The sequence below is a fragment of the Oryza glaberrima genome, chromosome 6, assembly GCF_000147395.1.
Source record: "Oryza glaberrima chromosome 6, OglaRS2, whole genome shotgun sequence".
Taxonomy (NCBI): domain Eukaryota; kingdom Viridiplantae; phylum Streptophyta; class Magnoliopsida; order Poales; family Poaceae; genus Oryza; species Oryza glaberrima.
The window spans coordinates 7,257,622-7,277,044 of NC_068331.1; the positions used below are offsets into that span (position 1 = coordinate 7,257,622).

Here is a 19,423-nt window from a genome sequence, read left to right on the forward strand (position 1 = left end):
AACTTGCGGCGGCAGCAAATCCATACCGGGGCAAGGGCTGAGATGCAGGACAAACACCTTCAGGTCGCGTCGATTCCACCATGACTCGCTGATTCTCAACTATGGGAAAGAAGAGGCACAGACTGGAGGAGGGAAGGAAGCACAGCGTGGAGGGGAGGGAGAGCGGCGCACCAGGAGGGGAGGAGGGACGGAGGCGGCGCACCGAGAAGAAGACGGTGCATCCGCCGCTAGATTGCGCGAGGGAGAGGCCGCGTCGGGCGTGGGCCGCAAGGGCAAGGGAGGAGCAGCGCTAGGGTTTTTTCTTCGAGGCATCGGTAGAGAAAATCTGAGCCTCTCATTCTAGTATCCCCGATCCTACGCTGAGGAAACAGCTGCCACGCTGGGACACGCGTACAGCTGGATCCCTGCCTCATTGAGATCGGACAGTACACGCGAATTTGGGCATGTGTGTTATTTCACAAAATATGAGGATTTTTTTTTGAAAAATATGGCTCACGTGGCATGGCTAATTTCTCACCGATTCTACGGTGTTTAGAGAGATTAATATGAGTGTCTCAGATTCGTTCACGTCAGAGTATATCTTTTACTCATAACATAAAAACTATTACTTTTATATCCTATGGCAGTTTTAGCTTTGCACTACATATTTTCCTTCATATTTTCCAGCTAATGTGGCATGACCGGCAACTAATCTGTTAGCAAAAGTTAATATATAAGCATTTTAAAGAATCTCATGAATATTAGAAAACGAAGCGGAATTAAATTAAGGATGATCGATTGTGATAAATTGAGATGGGTTAGAAGGACGAAATTAAATGTGAATAATTATGATTAGTTGAGGATAGGAGATACGTGAAGAAGAAATTGTAGTATTTTACGACAAATTTTAATTGCTGATATAAATTTTATTTTATGGGACAGCAGTATTATTGCTACAGTTTGCTGTATATCGTTTTCAGTACTTTTTTTATGGACTCATGCATGAGTGTGTTTAGTTAACATTGAAATTGGAAGTTTGATTGAAATTGGAACGATGTGACGAAAAAATTGAAAGTTTGTGTGTAGGAAAGTTTTGATGTGATGAAAAAGTTAAAAATTTGAAGAAAAAGTTGAGAACTAAACAAGGGCTAATTGCTGCCAGTAACTGCAGAAAAGCCGGGCCTGCCGCCTGCAATAATAGCAGACAGATAATGTTGGACTTGTTAATTGCGGCTGGCATGGAAATCAGGCCGGGCCAGCAATTGATAATGTCGGACTAGTTATTGTCTATATATTAGTCATATCACTTGTTCAAGGAGTTGTTTGGATGAAATCATCACGTGACGTCGGACCTTGATCTCAAATGTAAATTAATCTAGCTAGTTCCAACGTTTCAATCGTACCATTCGATCTCGTGGCCAAAATAATTTTACGAAACATGTACTTTTGCTAAACATATTTGCTACTCCACCCGTTAAATTTGATTAAATTTAATGTGGTTTGACTCGTAACAGAGCCAAAATGACATATAAGTCCTCGCAAAAAAAAAAGACATATAAGCGTTGAAAATATGGTCATATATCGGTATATTTTAATTCAAAATATTAAGATAATAAACATGACATGAACCGTGTGTGGTGATCTAGTAATAAAATTAAACATAACCAGGAGCATGCTTAAGATAAAATAAGCATCAACATCATTTGAGACAACGCAATAACATTGCGACTAATAGATGTAACAAAAACAGAGGTAGCAGTAGAATGTTATACCTTGTAAAAGCCCCTCTGTTGGATTGTGAGGCAGAATTGCCTCCGTTGGTGTTGTCGATCGGTGCGTCTCCTGCTCCTGGCGCACCTCCGTTGACGCTGCCACCAGTAGACATCACCGCGGCGTAGACCGAACAGAACCGACGGTGAGGAAGAGAGAGCAGTCGTGCAGAAGCACTCCCTAAAAACCTGATCACCCGCCTACCCGGTGCAGATCTCAGGCAAAGGTGTGGTTTCGGAGGCCCTGCTTGTTCCGATCACTCGTGCGCGCAAGTGATCAAAACCGGGGAGAACAGAAGCAGCACAGGCACAACAGTGGAAGAACAACGATAGGAAGAATGCGTGAGAGATCTGATCGGGGGTCTCTGTGTCGTCCTAATAGCGCAGGAGAAGGATCCGCTCCCGTTGCCGCAGCAACGATGCGATCAATGAGTATTCAATCGCCTGCCCGCAGGAGAAGGATCTGCTCCCGTTGCCGCAGTAACGATGTGATCAATGAGTATTCAATCGCCTGCCCGTTACAGAGGTAATCTCGCGGGGTTGGATTCTGAGCCGTTGCAAAAGGATCTCGAGAGAGAGACGCAAACGCAACGCACGGCACGCCTCGCCCTCGTGGCTCGGCTCGGTGCGCACGCACGCGCGTGTGGCTTTCCGATCCCCATCTCAACCGGTCAACAGGGAGCCTCCAATAACTCTCTATTTAAATTGAGATACTCCACTTTTAATTCCCAGGGTGGTATTATTATCTTTAACATTTATTATTGGCCCTTGAGATTTTAATAGAAAAATCGGGCCTAGCCCATTTATTCTAACAATAAGTACTCCTCCTCCCTAAATTGATCATTATATAATGGAATAAAAAATTCCTTAAATTAATCATGATCACGCATTTCATCGAAATATAATTAATGCAGCATGGGAGAATGTGTGCATGCTGGAGTGTAATTGGCATGGTGTTTTAATAGATGCATGTATTGTGGGAGAATGTGTGTATGGAGTTTTGATATATAAACATATATGATGATCATTTTGGATGGAGGGAGTAATACGGAACGGAGGGACAACATGTTAATCTAAGGTTTTTGGTTTGGAGATTGATTTGGCTACTTCGTCGATTTCTGTTTGAACGTTTTTCAAACTGTTAAAAGAAGTTGTTTGAAATATGAAATAATTTTTAAAATGTTTAAAGTATCTTTAATAATAAAATATATTATAATTGTTCTCTTTGTTTCGACTTATAACTACATTTTGCTTTATGTTTAAAATATAGTTACTTTTTTGACTACCCCAAAATCCCAACCAATCATAATATTATATTGATCATTTAATTGTTTCACTGGCTTTTACATTCAACAAATTATAATCTACCTCTCATTTAGCCTTCTTCGCAACAATCCCTCACTGTACTTTATCTCTCCTTAAGACATTTCCCTAACTAAAGTCAACAGCCATACATATTTAATAATTATATTCTTTATTATCTCACGTACTGATCTTTCCGTTTTCAAAAAAAATGGCAACAAGGACTCAGAATCAAAATTATCTGTGACATAACTATATAAATTGGTATTCAAAAAACACACTCCACGCCTGATGATCAGAATCAGAATATAAACTAGCTAGGGTGATATAAACTAGCTAGGGTGTACTCAGAAAAAAATAGCAGGGGTGGATTTTTTTTCCCGAAACATAGCTCAGACCTACGCACTTTTATACACGTATGCACAATCACCCATATATATATGAACATACGCCCAACCCTTATAAGCACATTTCCAAATTAAAACTCAGCCAGCACACAAATCTTAAAATTAATGTAGTCACCATAGACGTCCTTATTATTAAATAACACATCGTTTAACACTATTTAGAAAAGTAATTAACCATAAATACGAGCACCCAAGCCGAATCTAAAACTTAGAACCTAAATAAACATATTTTAGCACAAGTAGCCTTACTAGCTGAGATTAATTAGCTCTTTCTCCGCAATCACTCGCTAAAGATAAAAGATAATGAATGTGCTTGATGGTCACTGCTGTCGTATTCTCGTGCATCTGTATGCGCACCGCGACCACCATGCTTGCCTGCCTCCCTGGGGTAATCCTCTATAAATACTCCCAGCGCTGGCCAAACCGAGAACAAAAGCAACAAGATAGAAGAAGACTACCTATCTAGAGCTTGCTGTTAGCGAAAATGAAAGCAACCGGTGGCCCCCTGCCACTAATCTTGTTCCTTCTGGTGAGTCTTAAATTCACTCACTCACTTGGATATATACAGTAGGAAAGAATACACTACTATCATCTTTATCCGGTCAGCCAAAAACCACAATAGTCCCGGTTACAATAAAAACCGGAACTAAAGATGGTTTTTAGTCCCGGTTTATAAGCAGAACGGGACTATATAATCTTTAGTCCCGGTTGGTAACACGAACCGGGATCTTTTTTAGTCCCGGTTCACACGGTTCACATGCTGTTAGGGGCTGTCAGGACCCTCCGGGATCTTTACTCCTGGTTGATAATATAAACCGGGACTAAAGATCCGAACTTTAGTCCCGGTTGGTGTTACTAACAGGGACTAAAGATCAAAACACACTATATAATCCCCTAGTACTTATCCTCTTCTCTCGTCCACACAAACTCCTCTCTCTTTTTCTCTCTTATCCTTATCTCTTTCCTTCCTCTTAGCCTTAAGCTCTTTCCTTCCTTCACATCCTTAATTATCTCGCATGGCTGAGCGAGCGCAGGAGGAGGAGGAGGGCGGGCCGGCCGGCGGCCGGCGCGGCGAAGCGGTGGCGCGGCGGCAGCCGGGAAGGAGGGGATGGGGGGAGGCGGCAGCGGCTGAACTGGCCGGTGGCTGCACTTTCTTTCTTTATTTTTTTTAAGAATTTGTGATTCATTGTATGAATTGAGATGTATAATTTCTTTTTTGAGAATATGTGATTCATTGCATGGATCTGAGATGTATAATCTGTGATGTATTAGATTTGTGGTATTTGGGATGTTACTTTGATTTGGACATATGCATCTCACTCGATTTGGGAGAAAATCAGTTAGGGATTAAGTAGTAAGTAGCAATAAAAACAAGTAAAAAAAGAAAAGAAAACTAACCAGGACTGTTGCTGACCTCTTTAGGGTATTTGAATAGGGACTAAAGATAGGGATCTTTAGTCTCGGATTCGTAGTCCCGGTTAGAAAACAGGGATTACAGGGGTTATAAACCGGGAGTAAAAACGATTTCTCCATCAGTAATATATCGTCGTCAGAAAATACGGTTCTCCGAATTGTCTGTAATTAATGTCTGACATTAATCTCACACACAGACTAATATATATATATATATATATATATATATATATATATATATATATATATATATATATATATATATACACACACACACATGTACATGTACATATATATGTACATATATATATATATATATACATGCATATACATATATATATATACATATATATATACATATACATATACATATACATATATATACATGCATATATATATATGTATGTATATATGTATGTATATATAGATATATATGTATATAAACATACATATATACATATATGTGTACATGTATATGTACATATACATATATATATATATACATATATATCTATATATAATATATACATAGATATATATATATATATATAGCTTGACATATCCATACGTATAAACAAACTCCAAGTAGTTAATTAACACAATACAAGAACTAACTATATAGTTCGAGATGATGCTATGCAGGAATATTACTGCTAATAAATGACGTGACCACTCACTCATGCAGTAGAAAGAGTATTAACATTTAAGAATATTCAGATTCAGGTAGCCGTGGTGGCTGGAGAAGATGGTCGTACTACGGGTTCGTCGTTGGAAGGAGCAATCGCAAATCCAGCGGAGGTGAAGGCATACTGGGAGGCAACCCTCCCCAACACTCCAATGTCCCAAGCAGTTCTTGACATGTTGGGGCCGCTCCAAGGTATAAATATTTCTTCTTGTCTCAAAGGCTACCATTAATTAGATCGTTATTTATATAGAAAAATTTTAATTTAGCTCTCGCTGCAACAGTATTCTATTTTTCGCCATCAAAATTTTGTGCTGATCTCATTTACCACTACTCTGTTAGCACTCCTTTAATTTATCTTTTACCTATAATATCATTGGTTGACGTCAGTTGACCAAAAGCTTAGCTCCCAAAAAGACCATTATACCTTTATGGGACTAAAGATTGTTAGAAATTCCAAAATCGGTGGTTAGAAGTTTTATATATTTTATGTTTTTGAAGGTTGTATACAAATTTATGGTTAAAAATTTTGAGTTAGTGAGAATGGTTTTATGCGCAACATTAAAATAAAATATTTAAATAAAAAATAATTTGCATATCCACGTAAGTATTGCATAGCTATGAAACTTCTGAAAGTAAATGAATAAAATTCCCCTGTATAACCTATTTTGCAAAACATTTAAGAACCAAATGATTCTATTGTTCATTTTTAAAAAGCAATAATAATAATAGAATTTCCAGTTTTATAGTTTTATAACAATATCTTTTAGTGGCTAGTATTTGGTTTTATTGGTATTTTGTTACTGTTTTTTTTTAATTTCAAGTGCTATTCTATGTTAGAACATTTTCAAGCATTACAAGGGTATAAATATAATGGATTTTTTTGCATCAAAGTTAATGGCCATGGGAAAACAGAAATGCACACTACGTACCGAAAGGATGGTAAAAGAGAGTTGGAAGAGAAAACATAATTGCAATGGGTGGAAAAAAAAATCTCCCTTATGATAATCTTCGAACCTAGATGTAAGCGCCCCCTAAGAAATTCCACCCACATAAGTATTGAACAACTGTCACAAATAATGTCACAAATAAAGAGAAAATGATTAAGGATAAGTAAGAAACAAGAAAAAAAAAAGAAGCCATATTTGATATGGAATATTTAGTTTGGTAACCTACAATTAATTTCCCCTCTCATTAATCTTTCACATTTAACCAAAGAAGAAATTTGAAGAATTGGAAAGCCTATAGGCTGACACGAAAGATTCCATCCAAAAATACCATATTTTGGTTGTGCTTCAGTTATATCAACCGTATTTGAAATTTTAGATAATCATAGTCTTAATAACAGCACAACACACCGCTATTGCGAAACCTTTTTTTTCTTTGAATGCATTTGCTCAAGGTAAGTATTAATCCTTTTACTACAATTTATTTTCCATGTCAAGATTTAATTTGCTCATAAAAGGATCTGTTCATGAATTAGTTTTTCTTGTACAACATAGGCCAACCCAACGACAAGGATGACCAAAATATGGGAAAGTTTTACGTGTACAACAAAGCCCAGACCAACAACTATGCTGACCAAAGGATGAGGAAGTTTTACTTGTACAACAAAGGTAACGCCAACTATGGGCATGATCGAAAGATGAAGCTTTACTTGTACAACAAAGGGCATACAATTAATGGAATTGACCAAAAAATGGAAAAGTTTTACTTGTATAACAAAGGCCATGCCAATGAAGGGGATGATCAGACTATGAAAAAGTTTTACTTGTATAGCAAAGACCAAGCTAAAGACAGAGATGACCAAATGATGGAAAAATTTTACTTGTACAATAAAGACTAGGCCAATGATTGGGATGACCAAAAGATGGAAAAGTTTTACTTGTACCATGAAGGCAAGACCAACGACAGAGACGACCAAAAGAGGAAAAACATTTACTTGTATAACGAAGGCCATGCCAATGAAGGAGATGATCAAACGATGGAAAAGTTTTACTTGTATAACAAAGGCCAGGCTAAAGACGGGGATGACCAAAAGATGGGAAAATTTTACTTGTACAATAAAGACCAGGTCAATGATTGGGATGACTAAAAGATGGAGAGGTTTTACTTGTATAACAAAGGCCATGCCAATGAAGGAGATGATCAAACAATGGAAAAGTTTTACTTGTATAACAAAGGCCATGCCAATGAAGAGGATGATCAAACAATGGAAAAGTTTTACTTGTATAACAAAGGCCAAGCTAAAGACGGGGATGACCAAAAGATGGAAAAAATTTACTTATACAATAAAGACCAAGCCAATGATTGGGATGACCAAAAGATGGAGAAGTTTTACTTGTATCATGAAGGCAAGGCCAATTACAAGGATGACCAAAATATGGAAAAATTTTATTTATACAAGAAAGGCCATGCCAACGATGAGGTTGACCATAGGATGGACAGGTTTTACTTGTATAACAAAGACCAAGCCAATGATTGGAATGATGAAAAAAGGGGGGAGTTTTACTTGTACAACAAAGACCAAACCAACGATGAGGATGACCATAAGATAGGTGAGTATGTATATTCATAATCCTGGTAGTTTACACATTAATAACAAACTTATATGTTCACTACCAAACTTGAGAGCTAACAGTGGGTGCAAAAAGGTTAGGAAAATAAATTTGACTGTCAAAAAAGTATTTTCGTGGGTGGATGTGAGAGGGAGGGGAAATTAGGGTTTAGAGCTTAGCTTTGGGAGTTCTATATGATAGATTTATGGCCCATCCATGATTTTTTTTATTTTAAGTAAACCCATAAAAAATACATTTTTCTGTAGTTCGCTTGCTAGACCAATATAAAATATAATCAACCTCAGGATAACTCTAAAGTTTGGTAGTGGTTATTGTTGTTGTACGAAGGCAATGGGTTATAGCAATCTAAATTTTATACCAGCTATTGTTGACTTCATTATAATTAACTAATTTTTACCTCAACACAAATTGCTTAGGAGAGGAGCATAAGTATATTCACAGCCACGGACATGGTCATGTTCATTTTCCGGAAGGAGCAAAAGATTTGTACTTCTTCGAGGACAATCTAGCACCTGGATCAGTTCTCATCACTCGTATTCTGTCCGCGAGACAAAGCTCCATTTTTCTACACCGGAACAATTCAAAGCACATCCCATTCTCCATGAAGAACATCACTGACATCCTCACCATGTTTTCGCCTGTGTCAGCCACCATGGCCGATGGCATTGCAGCGACATTGCAGGCCTGTGAGCACACAGGAATGGTCCATGGCGAGAAGGCTAAATGCGTTACGTCGATCGAGTCATTGCTTGATGTCGTTGTGTCCTCGCTAGGCACAAAGCTTGTCCGGGCCTTGACCCCTGGAGCTCCAATGGAAGGTGTGCCGTCGCTAAGGTACATCGGGGCCTCTGCTACACCGGTGCCCAACTCCCAGAGTATGCTAGCTTGCCATGACATGCTATACCCCTACAAGGTGTTCTTCTGTCACACGCCCAAGCAAACCAGGTTATATCAGGTGTCACTGGTCAGCGGTGAATCTGGTCGACCGCTCATTGATGGATTATTGGCTGTGTGCCACCAAAACACGTCGGACTGGGACACTAGCCACCCATTCTTCCATTTTATGGATGTGAAGCCAGGAGAGACCACTGCCTGCCACTTCTTCGGTAGAGGAAGCATTATATGGGTGCCAGTGCCATCCGTGAAAGAAGCAACCCAGTAAGCTAATCTATGTATGTTGTTTCTGGTGTATGTGTGTGTGCACGCGCGCAAGTGCACAGTACTTGTGAGTGTAATAAGAGATCTAGTAGCTTAATTAGTACTTTCTTCTGTGTTTGATGTTATGCCACACTTACCTATCAGTTGGAGCTACTTGATTGTACTGATTACTGCCTGTTCTATGCATGGCACTGCCATGTTATATATTTACATGTCCATATCTCTGTTGTATTCACCATAGGTCGATCGCTCAAGAGGAGATCAGAACTGTCATGCGGTGAAGAGCAACCATGTTGATATGGGAGACTCCTCAACACCCACAATTAGTGACCTTTTATAAGTAATTGACAATATTCTCAGGGTTGAGTTGCACTTCACAGAACACTACCTAATGGGGCCGTAGGCTAGCACCGAACAGCATAGTGGCCGCATCACAACATTCGATCTGTTAACATTATTGCATTGGTTTGACTGGTTCTAATTGGAGTATGGGACATTAATTGATACTCCCTCCATCCCAAAATAAATACAGCTTTGTAATTTAAATTTGAACTATATAGCTGCACTTATTTTGAGGAAGGAAGTATCACCCAGTCATAATACTCATGCATGTTAGCAGCATGCTTTTTGGAACGAATAATGTTCAGAGTTGAATGCAAGGAGCACCGGTCTAGCCAATTGGCAACAAATTGAGATACTCTGCCTTTAAAGGCACCGTACCTTTGTCACTGACAGGTGGGCCCATGGTTCATTGGGCCAACGTGTCAATGACGGCAAGGTTACAGATAAGGCATACCTCCTATCCTACGATTGACCGAGTGTACCGGATTGGTGTTGACAGTCGTTATCGATCAGTTTCACCCGCCAATACTACTAAAATAAAGGAAAACTAGTTATGCTTGAAATGCATATTTATGTTAGAATAAGTTATATTCCACTAGCACTAAGATTCTAACCTCTTGCAGAGAATAAATACAAAATAGAGGAGAATCGGCAGCAGAACATACAATCGATCAATCAGATGCTGTCGAGAATCAGACTTGCAGACAAGTGGGTTGAGAACACCAAATTGACACGACCAAAATAGCCCAAAATTCATAAGTCTACAGAAAGGAGCAAAAGAGGAGGCCACCTGCCGAAAATGGGCCAGAAAAGCCCAGCCCATGGTTCTGCCGAACCCTCCCAAGCGCCGTTGGATGTAGGGTTTCTTCTGGATGGCTTGGATCACTCCCCAATAACGGTTGGAGGGCATTTCTGACCATTCCAACCACAACAACCATCACTGGGAGGCTATATAAAGCTCTCTCATCCTCCACTCCATCACACACTCAAGCAAGAGCTTCTCATATTCTCTCAAGTTTACTATAGTCTCTAGAGTATAGTGGAATAGAAATAGAATCGAGTCTTCAGTCCTTAGAGTCTTCGGAAGAGTTCGAGTATAGCTCTAGTAGCTTTTCCTTCTTTTGTAAGACTTGTAATATTTATAGAATATTCTTCTCAATATATTTACGGTACTTTACTTCATTCTGATCATTCGAGTACCAGCTTTTCGATATATTATTCGAGATATAATTATCTAGCTAGCTTACTCGGAGATGCAATGGTATGGGTATAATGTTCATTTATATGATTGCTCTATGTCATGATGATGATAGTAGAGTAGTATTTGGTAGCATAAGCGAGGTGCTTAGACTATTGAATATCATTATTTGGGGTTCTATGCTGCGGGATAGTAGAGGTGGGCCGCTGATGGTAACAGCTTAGCATGGGTATTCCTCCACGTTAGTATATAGTCCTAAGTTACTTTCCTTGGGAGGATACTCCTCCGTATTTAGCCCCGGTTGGATGGCCATGACGGATTGTCGTAAGGAACTCGGCAACCAGGGATGGTCTCTCGAAACACCAGGAGGGCATCGTAAGGGGGTATTGGCTACTCTCTCTGTCCCAAAAAAATTGCATTTCTAGCTCCAAAGCCCTGTCCCACAAAAATTGTATTTCTAGCCATGTGGGGCCCATCAAATTGATTCATCTAGATATGTTTCCTTAAGTTCTCTCAGCCCTCCATCCCACGATCTAATCAGTTGCCTATCTCTCCCCCATGGCGTCATTCTTCTCCTCTCCCACATCAACTCGTCTCCTTTCCTCCCCTCCCCTCCCCTCCATTGTCCTCCTCCCCTTGCCCTGTTGGGATGGACGATTGTGGCGGCGAAAACCGGCGAAGTATCGGCAGCCGCATACCCTCGCTTGCTGAAGCGACCCTCGTATTCCACTTCCGAGGTAGAATACCGGTCTACGGCTCATTCCTTAGTAAGAACCAACTTAACAAGAAATGGGCACACCAGAGTAGCATAGCAGAAACAATTTTAGCGAAACCCATTAAATAAAAACCATAAGAAATTTGTTTTTACCAAAATAATAACACTAACAGTACCTTGCTCTTCTAGATCTTCATCACCTTCAACATTAAGTTGATGTAGAGATATGCAACACTTGATCAATTTTGTAGAATCTTCTCTTCACCTAATTGTTAGCTCAACACTACAAGGAATAATATATCTCCAAATCCCATAATCCAACAAGGAATTTTATGCATGTTCATAAAATAGTGTAGTAAAAGCTCATATTAAGTAATTTAAAAAAAATCTACTGCATATAAGGCACCACAGGTATTAGAACCTCCGATAGGTTCCTTTCCTGTCGCGTTCGCAGTTTCTACCCGAAACAGAGAGTGACATATCACTATTCATACACTCTGCAGAGGTGTGTCGTTGTACCCATAGACGCCTTAAACTTTTTTAACACCCGCGTTACACCGCCACTACGCCAACGCCTAAGCACACTTCATGGTGTATGCCGGCAAGGCTAAGGTCACAAGCTTTTCATCAATCCCATCTGACAATTATCTCTGCAGGTGATTCCCACAACAAGGGCAAATCATCGGATCCCGCAACAACGGCGATCCACATCATCTAATCGGATTCCGCAACAACGGCAACCCTCATCGCTAGCCTACGCTCACGGGATTCCTGGAAGTCCTTAAGCCCGCAGGATAAAGCCATTAATGATGAGGACATCAACACCAACGATACATCCACGCCTCCACAAATACAACTTCATGGTCCTATTACCCGCGCTCGTGCACGTCAACTCAACTATCAGGTGCGTTCATTCTTGAATTCATATGATTCTTATTTATACCCTGGAGACACGTGCACTCTTGTTTTACTCAGGAACAATGGAGAGGATCAAATGGGGAGAGGATTAGCGTGGGATGGATTCGGACTGCAGCACAGCACCAACTTCTGACAGCCGCCATGACTCCATGCGAACTCTGATTTGGGCGTGCAAGTACTTCATGGAAAGCTTGTCAAGTCTACATTCAAATGGATCCAGCCTCATATCCATATCAGTTCTGGAGTATCTGCAATCTTCATTTTACTACCGAGTCCTTTTCTGTGCACGATGCTGCGCCACCTCTTTAGGCCCAATGGGCCGTGTATCAAGTTGGGTCTATTAGGGACGCATTCTAGGGTTAGAGAACGACCCCAGCACCCCTGTGGTCGTCCTCTTCCTCTTCTTATAGCTTTCTCCGCCGCCAAGAATAATCGGGTTTTGTTTAGATCAAAGTATAGCGTCGCTACTTTGCCGAGTTGATCCCGTGATCGATTGGATCGCCGGATTGCTTGTTACTGAACCCCACTTGTTACTTCTGTTGATTCAATCCAACATCTTTGATTTGCAAATTTAGTTGCTTGTTCATCTTGTTCTTGCTGGTTCTCGATTGCTTGCAGGAACAAATACCCTCGTGGTTGGGCTGATCGTGCATCTGTCGAGATTCACGACCGCCTCTGGAGTTGGTGTAACGATTGCTAAGGTGCAACATCCCTGGATAGTTGTAGTCGGATCGCCAACGTCACTCCATCCAATCGACTTATCCCTCTCATCGAAAGATCGGGACACACTCGAGCACATCAATTAAGAAAGAACTACTAAGCCAGCCTGTCCCATTCCAGGTCATATGGTCGACACGATCGCTATGGCGCTTGAATGCCATATAACAGTTGTTATTTAACCTTATGATGATAAATATATGCAACTGAACCCCCACCACCATGGCAAGCTCAGAATACATCTGTAGTATGACCGACTGCTCCACCAGTCAATCCAATCCATCAGCATATTTATTTTAATCATAGAAAGTATAATTTAATGCAATGTGATACATATAGATTACAATTACGAAAATATAACAAGAGTTGGTCAAAGGTGTTGGACTTGCCTGAGATACCCACAATCGAAGAACGAATAAATCAATAGAGAAACTCCAAGAAATCTGAGATAAATGCCCAACTGAAATAGTGTAACAAAATTAAGCTAATTATAAGAACATCAATGCTAATGTGATGCATATGAGATGTTTAAACCTAATATGCTTGGTCTATGATAATAATGGTTATTGATTCTCACTCCATGACCCATCTAGATAGCTTATTGTGTAGAATATGGTTAAATATATTTGTATGATTTAATTGGTAAAAATTGTGATTTGTATAACAAACTTTAAATGTGAACTAAAAGATCTAGTTTTAAATGTAAACTAAAAGTTGTATTTGTATGTACTTAAATTGAGGCTCCATAAACTAAGTTACCAATATGATAAAATGAATAAACAGTGACTGCAATAATTTATCAAGATACACAAGAATTTATTTCGAAGATTTTAAACTAATTTAAGTATTCTATAATGGTTTCCTTTGTATTCCAAGTTCTACTACTCAATTTCTTTAATTTCCGCCCATATGCAGCCCGTAAGCAAAAGCCCAACAAAACATAACCCACCTTCTTCCTCTTCTTTTTTTTTTTTCTCGTTCTCTTCCTCTCCCTCACGCTCCACCCAGCGCCGCTGCTTCCCAGGCAGTGCCGTCGCTCTCCCCTGCGCCTGCTGCCACGCCCCACTCCGGCGACCCTTCTAGCCGCCGCCCCGCAACCGTCGCCGGCCTGAATCGGTTTCTTGGCTCCTCGCTTCTCTGCCCCTAAGCTAATCCCAGCCACCGGTCTCTTGCTGCTGCAGCCGCCGTGGAGATGGCCGGTGGAAACACAGCGCACGCAACTCCGGTGGCTGCATCCCTTTCCCCCATAGGTGAGCAACCTATTCCATCCTCCCGTATCTGATTCCTATTTGTGATATACTAGTGTGGTGCCCTCTCTTGTATGGTGTTGTTATGTAAACTGTGATGTACTGGTGATGTTTGTGAATTTGTCGTCCTAATGATTCACTTGATGGTGTTATACTCAGGGTTGTATTTACTAGATCTAGAGTTCTAGAGAAATTGGATTGCTAACATGGATGATGCCTGTATGTTCATGATGAATGAATGCTAACATGAATAGACCTATGAATTTTATTACTGAAATTAAAATCACACTAATTTGATTATGTCCTTATATATGCTTGCATATAAAAATATATAACTGAAATACTGAAATGGTTAAAATACTAACATGATCAGGTCTCTATGGATATCATACAGCTTTCAAATAATTTCATGAGCTACTACTAAATTTGCACTTAAACTGAAGAATTGAAGTTATACTTATGCACATACTTGCCCATAAGGTCTAGCGGTTCAGTATTGCTTTCAGTTAATAACTACTCTACATGCATGCATTGGTTTATCCTTTATTAAATTCCATTGATAATCATGGTGAAATCTGATGAAACATTATCATGACTCCAAATAGATGGTAATTTATTCCTATATATGATCTACTGCTACTACCTCTTATGTGCTGTTTATCGTCTCAATATGCTTTAGTTATTAATAACTCAATTTATAAATTACTTTATTACAATGGTTGATGAGGACAGGAATTAAACTATTGGTCAACTAAATATATATACACACATGATTCAAATACTATGCTCTAACATCCTCCCTAGATTATTTACTGCAAAAACCTATATGGTTTTCTGTTTGGTATCCTTAATTGCTCAATTTTATTATTTTTACTAAAACCTGCTGCTACATGATCTTCTATATTTTATTCTGAAATACCAGTGCCTCCTGAACTTCTACTATATTCTTAAGGTTAAATTCAGTCAAGTTATAACTAGTTCTAATTATTTATGTAATCAAGGTTCATACTATAGGGTCTATCCTGAATCCTGATTTCAAGAACTATGCACATATATAAACCCTTAACTAAAATGCACTTATAACTTATCTGGGATAATTATTGTTGCTAATTATGAAATGAGATGACTGATCTGTACTTGAATTATACTTCTGAGAATACACTAAATTTAAGATGATACTATCCTGTCCAACTACTCATAAAAACTATGTCTTGCTTATTGAACTAAGGATGCATATTCAGTAATATAACGCCACCTAGTACCAGTATATGCACATATCAACACGGCTGCCATCTACTAAGTTCATTTTTTTCAGGTTTAGTGGATATAACTAATTGCATGCACACAACTCCTAAACATACTAATATATGCATCAACCAAGAATCATGCCATGATGTGATTTCTCTCGCATTCTAATTTTTTTTCCAGATTACCTTGTTTGATGGTCCTACTGTGGTTGTGGAAGACTGATGATCATGTGACTCTCTGGTTCTACAGCTTCTTCTGAAATTGGTCAGGGTGTTGCTCTCCTCCTCTTGTTTACTGCTGCTCTTCTGGATTCTGCTACTTGTTTCTCCTCCTTAAATTGAAACCCCTTGCTCTTCTTGAAACACATGCATCCCCTTTCTTTTCCTTCTACTCACTCACCCTGGTTGTTTTTCTATGGCTGCTGCTATTGAGATATGGTGTAACTGTGGTGCCGGATTACTAGCTACTGCTCTGCTATTTCTCTCTTTTGAAGTGGTTTTCCAGATGAATTGCTTGCTGCTATTGCTGTTGTGGCTGAGGCTGCTGCGCCATGGCTGTCCCCTATGCTTGTTTCTGGTGGCATGGTGTGAAGGGAAGACATGGTTGGGTTTATTTTGGGGAGATTTTGACTAGTGACTCACCTACCTCATGCAGGAAGAATGCATGCTTGAATCCTGGGCGTGCGTCCCGTCGAAGCGACAGATGAGGCACTCTTGGTGGATACCTGCGAAGAACCTTTACCTGAATTTGCAAGTCGTGGGGGAGGTGGTTTTGGCGCTGTAAAAACTCCGGATGCAACTGGTCGCTTGCTCGTTGGTGGAGGCGCCCAGAAAGAGATAGGCTCGGGTAGCCTCTAAGATGGCTTCGCCCGCGGCGTGTGTGTGCTCGCCTTGTTCTTAACCTGTTGATCACCCCCTGCAATTACTTCTCTGCAAGCATAGCAAACTGAAACAACTGGTTGACAGTTTTAAATTCCTTATTATCAACTATGTCCTGAATTTCGCACCTCAATTCCGAGTAAAAATGACAAATAGAATCTTCGGTTCCCTCCACCATTGCTACATCGCGTCAATCCCTTTTGTAGCTCACCATAGTAATCCTGTACAGATTTATTCCCTTGTTCTAAACGCATCAGTTTCTTGCTTAATTCTCTAAGATAAGATGGTGGAACAAATCTATCGCGCACAGCTACCTTAAGTTCTTCCTAATTAGTAGGTAAAGCTCCCTCTGCAACTAACCCAGCCAACCAAATATAAGCAAAATCTTTAGACTCACTAGTAACTTGACGAACTCGATGTTGCTCAGGCACAAGGTGGCTACTAAATTTTTGCTCTACTATCATCTCCCATTCAAAATATTTCTCAGCATCATAATAACCCGAAAAAGATGGTCTTTTAAACTTAACCTTAGCATAAGGATCATCGGGCACGCAATTATTGATACCTTGTTGGCAGCGCCACTCATACCTATCATTGCAAACAAAAAACAACAACAAACAGTAAATGTTATCCCTAATAATCTGCCACGCGGTGTAGTGATGCCTCTCAACAACTCAAGCAAATGGAGCACCTTACCAAGCTCTTACAAGTGTCTTACCAGCAATGGTAAGGACGGTACAACCGGTGGCTAGTTCGTGACACCTTGAAGGACGTGATGTGGTGATTGCAATGATCAAAGCAGTGCTGACCAGAATTATATATGTGGAGCTTGGGAGGCACAATATATAGTAGCAAAGGGACGCAATTGTGCTAATCAGAAAAAGCAAAGTTGAATAATAGTTTAAAGTACTAGTCAATGTGCTGGCCTATTCTAGACTCAACTCTAGCTCAAGAAAGTACCTGACAACACAAAGGACTAGATATGAATCAATGGACAACTCTGCACTCTCAAAACATACTTAAAGGATGAATGATGTTTTTTTTTTCTCTTTTTCTTTCTTGGTGCAGCTTTTTTTAAGCACTTTTCTGCCTTTTTTCTTTTTTCTTGGTGCGTCTTTTTCTTTCTTTTTCTTTGCACCTTTCGACCTTTTCTTTTTTTACTATTTTTTTCAACAAGAACTAACCACTGACCTCGAACAGGGACTCAAATGTAAATATGAATATTACAGGGATTCAAATGCAAAGTGCAAAACTAAAATTAGATCACCTCAAAAATGGAATGCTCACATCATGTAGGTTTCGTTTTTATAAAAATATCTCAAATCCGCTACTTAACAATTCTAGATAGAGAAAAATACGGACAGTCACGGATAGATCTGACGTGATCCGGAGTCTCCTCAGGCGCACAGTACTCCCCTCACGCGCACACAGTACGGCAGGAGTTCTAGAAATCGAGCAACTCCAAAACCGTTGGATAAAAATTTCTCTAAATCACAAAAACGAAAACCTGACGACGAGACGATTCAATTTTTCAAGGTCCCGGCAACAACCGACGAGATGAAAAACTGGACCCAAAACTGACGTACAACTCACACACTTGAGTGATAAACCCTAGACCTAAGTGATGAACAGATGCAATACTCAAACCTAAAAATTAAATCTAAAACTAAACCAGCACTCGACACGACGATGCAATCTAAAATTCAACAAAGCAAAATCTAATATAGAACATATGCACCTTTGGTTGATTAATACATAAGGTAGTCATGGTTATATCCGAGCTAGTTGTGTCCTCATCAGACTCCATAAGCTTTCCAACAAGTACTCATGGGCCCCGAAATTCCTTCTAAATCAGCGGTTAGGTCCGTTTGAAGTTGATGCTGTCAAGAGGCCTGAATTCGAATCCAAAACGTGTAGAACTTTATCTCTTGTCTTCTATGGACCAAAAGTGACGTGGTGAGATGAAAGAAGACTTGGAGAAGGTCTTGGTTTGGTCCCTAATCAACTTCTTCAATCATCCATGCATTCCTTAAGCTCGGTCTTTTTTTCTTTCGCCCAAGCAAGTACCTCTGCAAACAAAAACACACAAAACTTATTGTGTAGCAATGTTTGTTCAAATATATAACAAGTAAATCTTATATAGAACATATGCACCTTTGGTTGATTAATACATAAGATAGTCATGGTTATATCCGAGCTAGTTGTGTCCTCATCATCTACTTTCAGATGGTTTTGGTCCCACGTCAAAATTCCTACCGAGCTGCCGGGAATCTGCAAAACAAGCAACGTATCTCATCCAGTCCGAATCTGATTTGGGTTTTGGGCCTTGTAATTGTGTCGTGGGCTTAGCCTATAAGGGTGTGCGCCCTAGGGCAACCCTAGGACGTCCCTAATCATACTTAATCAGTAGCCGTCATCGTTTAGAGTTGGGTTTTGCTTAGATTAATCTGTTAAGAACAGTTTCACCGCTAGATCGGTTTGTGGAAACCCAAATTCGAGTGCTTGATCATTCATATGCAATTGTGTTGCAACCTATCTTATTCTTGCTTATGTTCTTCGATTCACATGCAGGGATTAGCCTTCTCGGCGAGGTCAACCGGGTTTCGGCACGGGTTATAACCAGAGGAGACGTGGTGCTGCGCTTGCGGGGCTCAGTAGCGTGTTCGTTCAGAAGCAGGATCGAGTTGTGTCGCGACTTCGCCCAAATCGATTGTTTATTAATACCTATCGGAAAATCGGGACCTAATATCCCTCATCAGTTGGTATCAGAGCGCGGTTGCCCGTTAGGTAATTTATCTTCCCATAACCAGAAAATTGCCACACAAAAATATTTATTCTTTACCTAGACAAAGACAATTTGAGCCGTTGCAT

General features: G+C 39.9%; 1 protein-coding gene, 1 long non-coding RNA gene and 1 pseudogene across 2 annotated transcripts; all 3 read left to right on the top strand.

Moving 5' to 3' along the window:
- Positions 1-3,901: 3,901 nt before the first annotated feature.
- Positions 3,902-9,429, top strand: LOC127777533 (BURP domain-containing protein 9-like). The gene is made up of 4 exons (XM_052304141.1): positions 3,902-3,986; positions 5,588-5,747; positions 7,055-8,110; positions 8,548-9,429. The coding sequence occupies exons 3-4, from the start codon at positions 7,651-7,653 to the stop codon at positions 9,291-9,293; spliced, it is 1,206 nt and encodes a 401-aa protein (XP_052160101.1). The 5' UTR covers positions 3,902-3,986; positions 5,588-5,747; positions 7,055-7,650; the 3' UTR covers positions 9,294-9,429.
- A 3,045-nt stretch (positions 9,430-12,474) lies between these two features.
- LOC127777898 (uncharacterized) lies at positions 12,475-12,943 on the top strand (annotated as a pseudogene).
- Positions 12,944-14,124: 1,181 nt separating this feature from the next.
- Positions 14,125-16,685, top strand: LOC127775917 (uncharacterized). The gene is made up of 3 exons (XR_008018075.1): positions 14,125-14,429; positions 15,855-15,938; positions 16,329-16,685. It is a non-coding gene; the product is annotated as an uncharacterized LOC127775917 (long non-coding RNA).
- The last annotated feature ends 2,738 nt before the right edge of the window (positions 16,686-19,423 follow it).

Excerpts from the sequence above, each read along its gene's own strand:
- LOC127777533 (XM_052304141.1), top strand. The coding sequence starts at position 7,651 with ATGGAGAGGTTTTACTTGTATAACAAAGGCCATGCCAATGAAGGAGAT. Across the intron at positions 8,111-8,547 it reads TGAGGATGACCATAAGATAG|GAGAGGAGCATAAGTATATT; the intron begins GTGAGTATGTAT and ends CAAATTGCTTAG.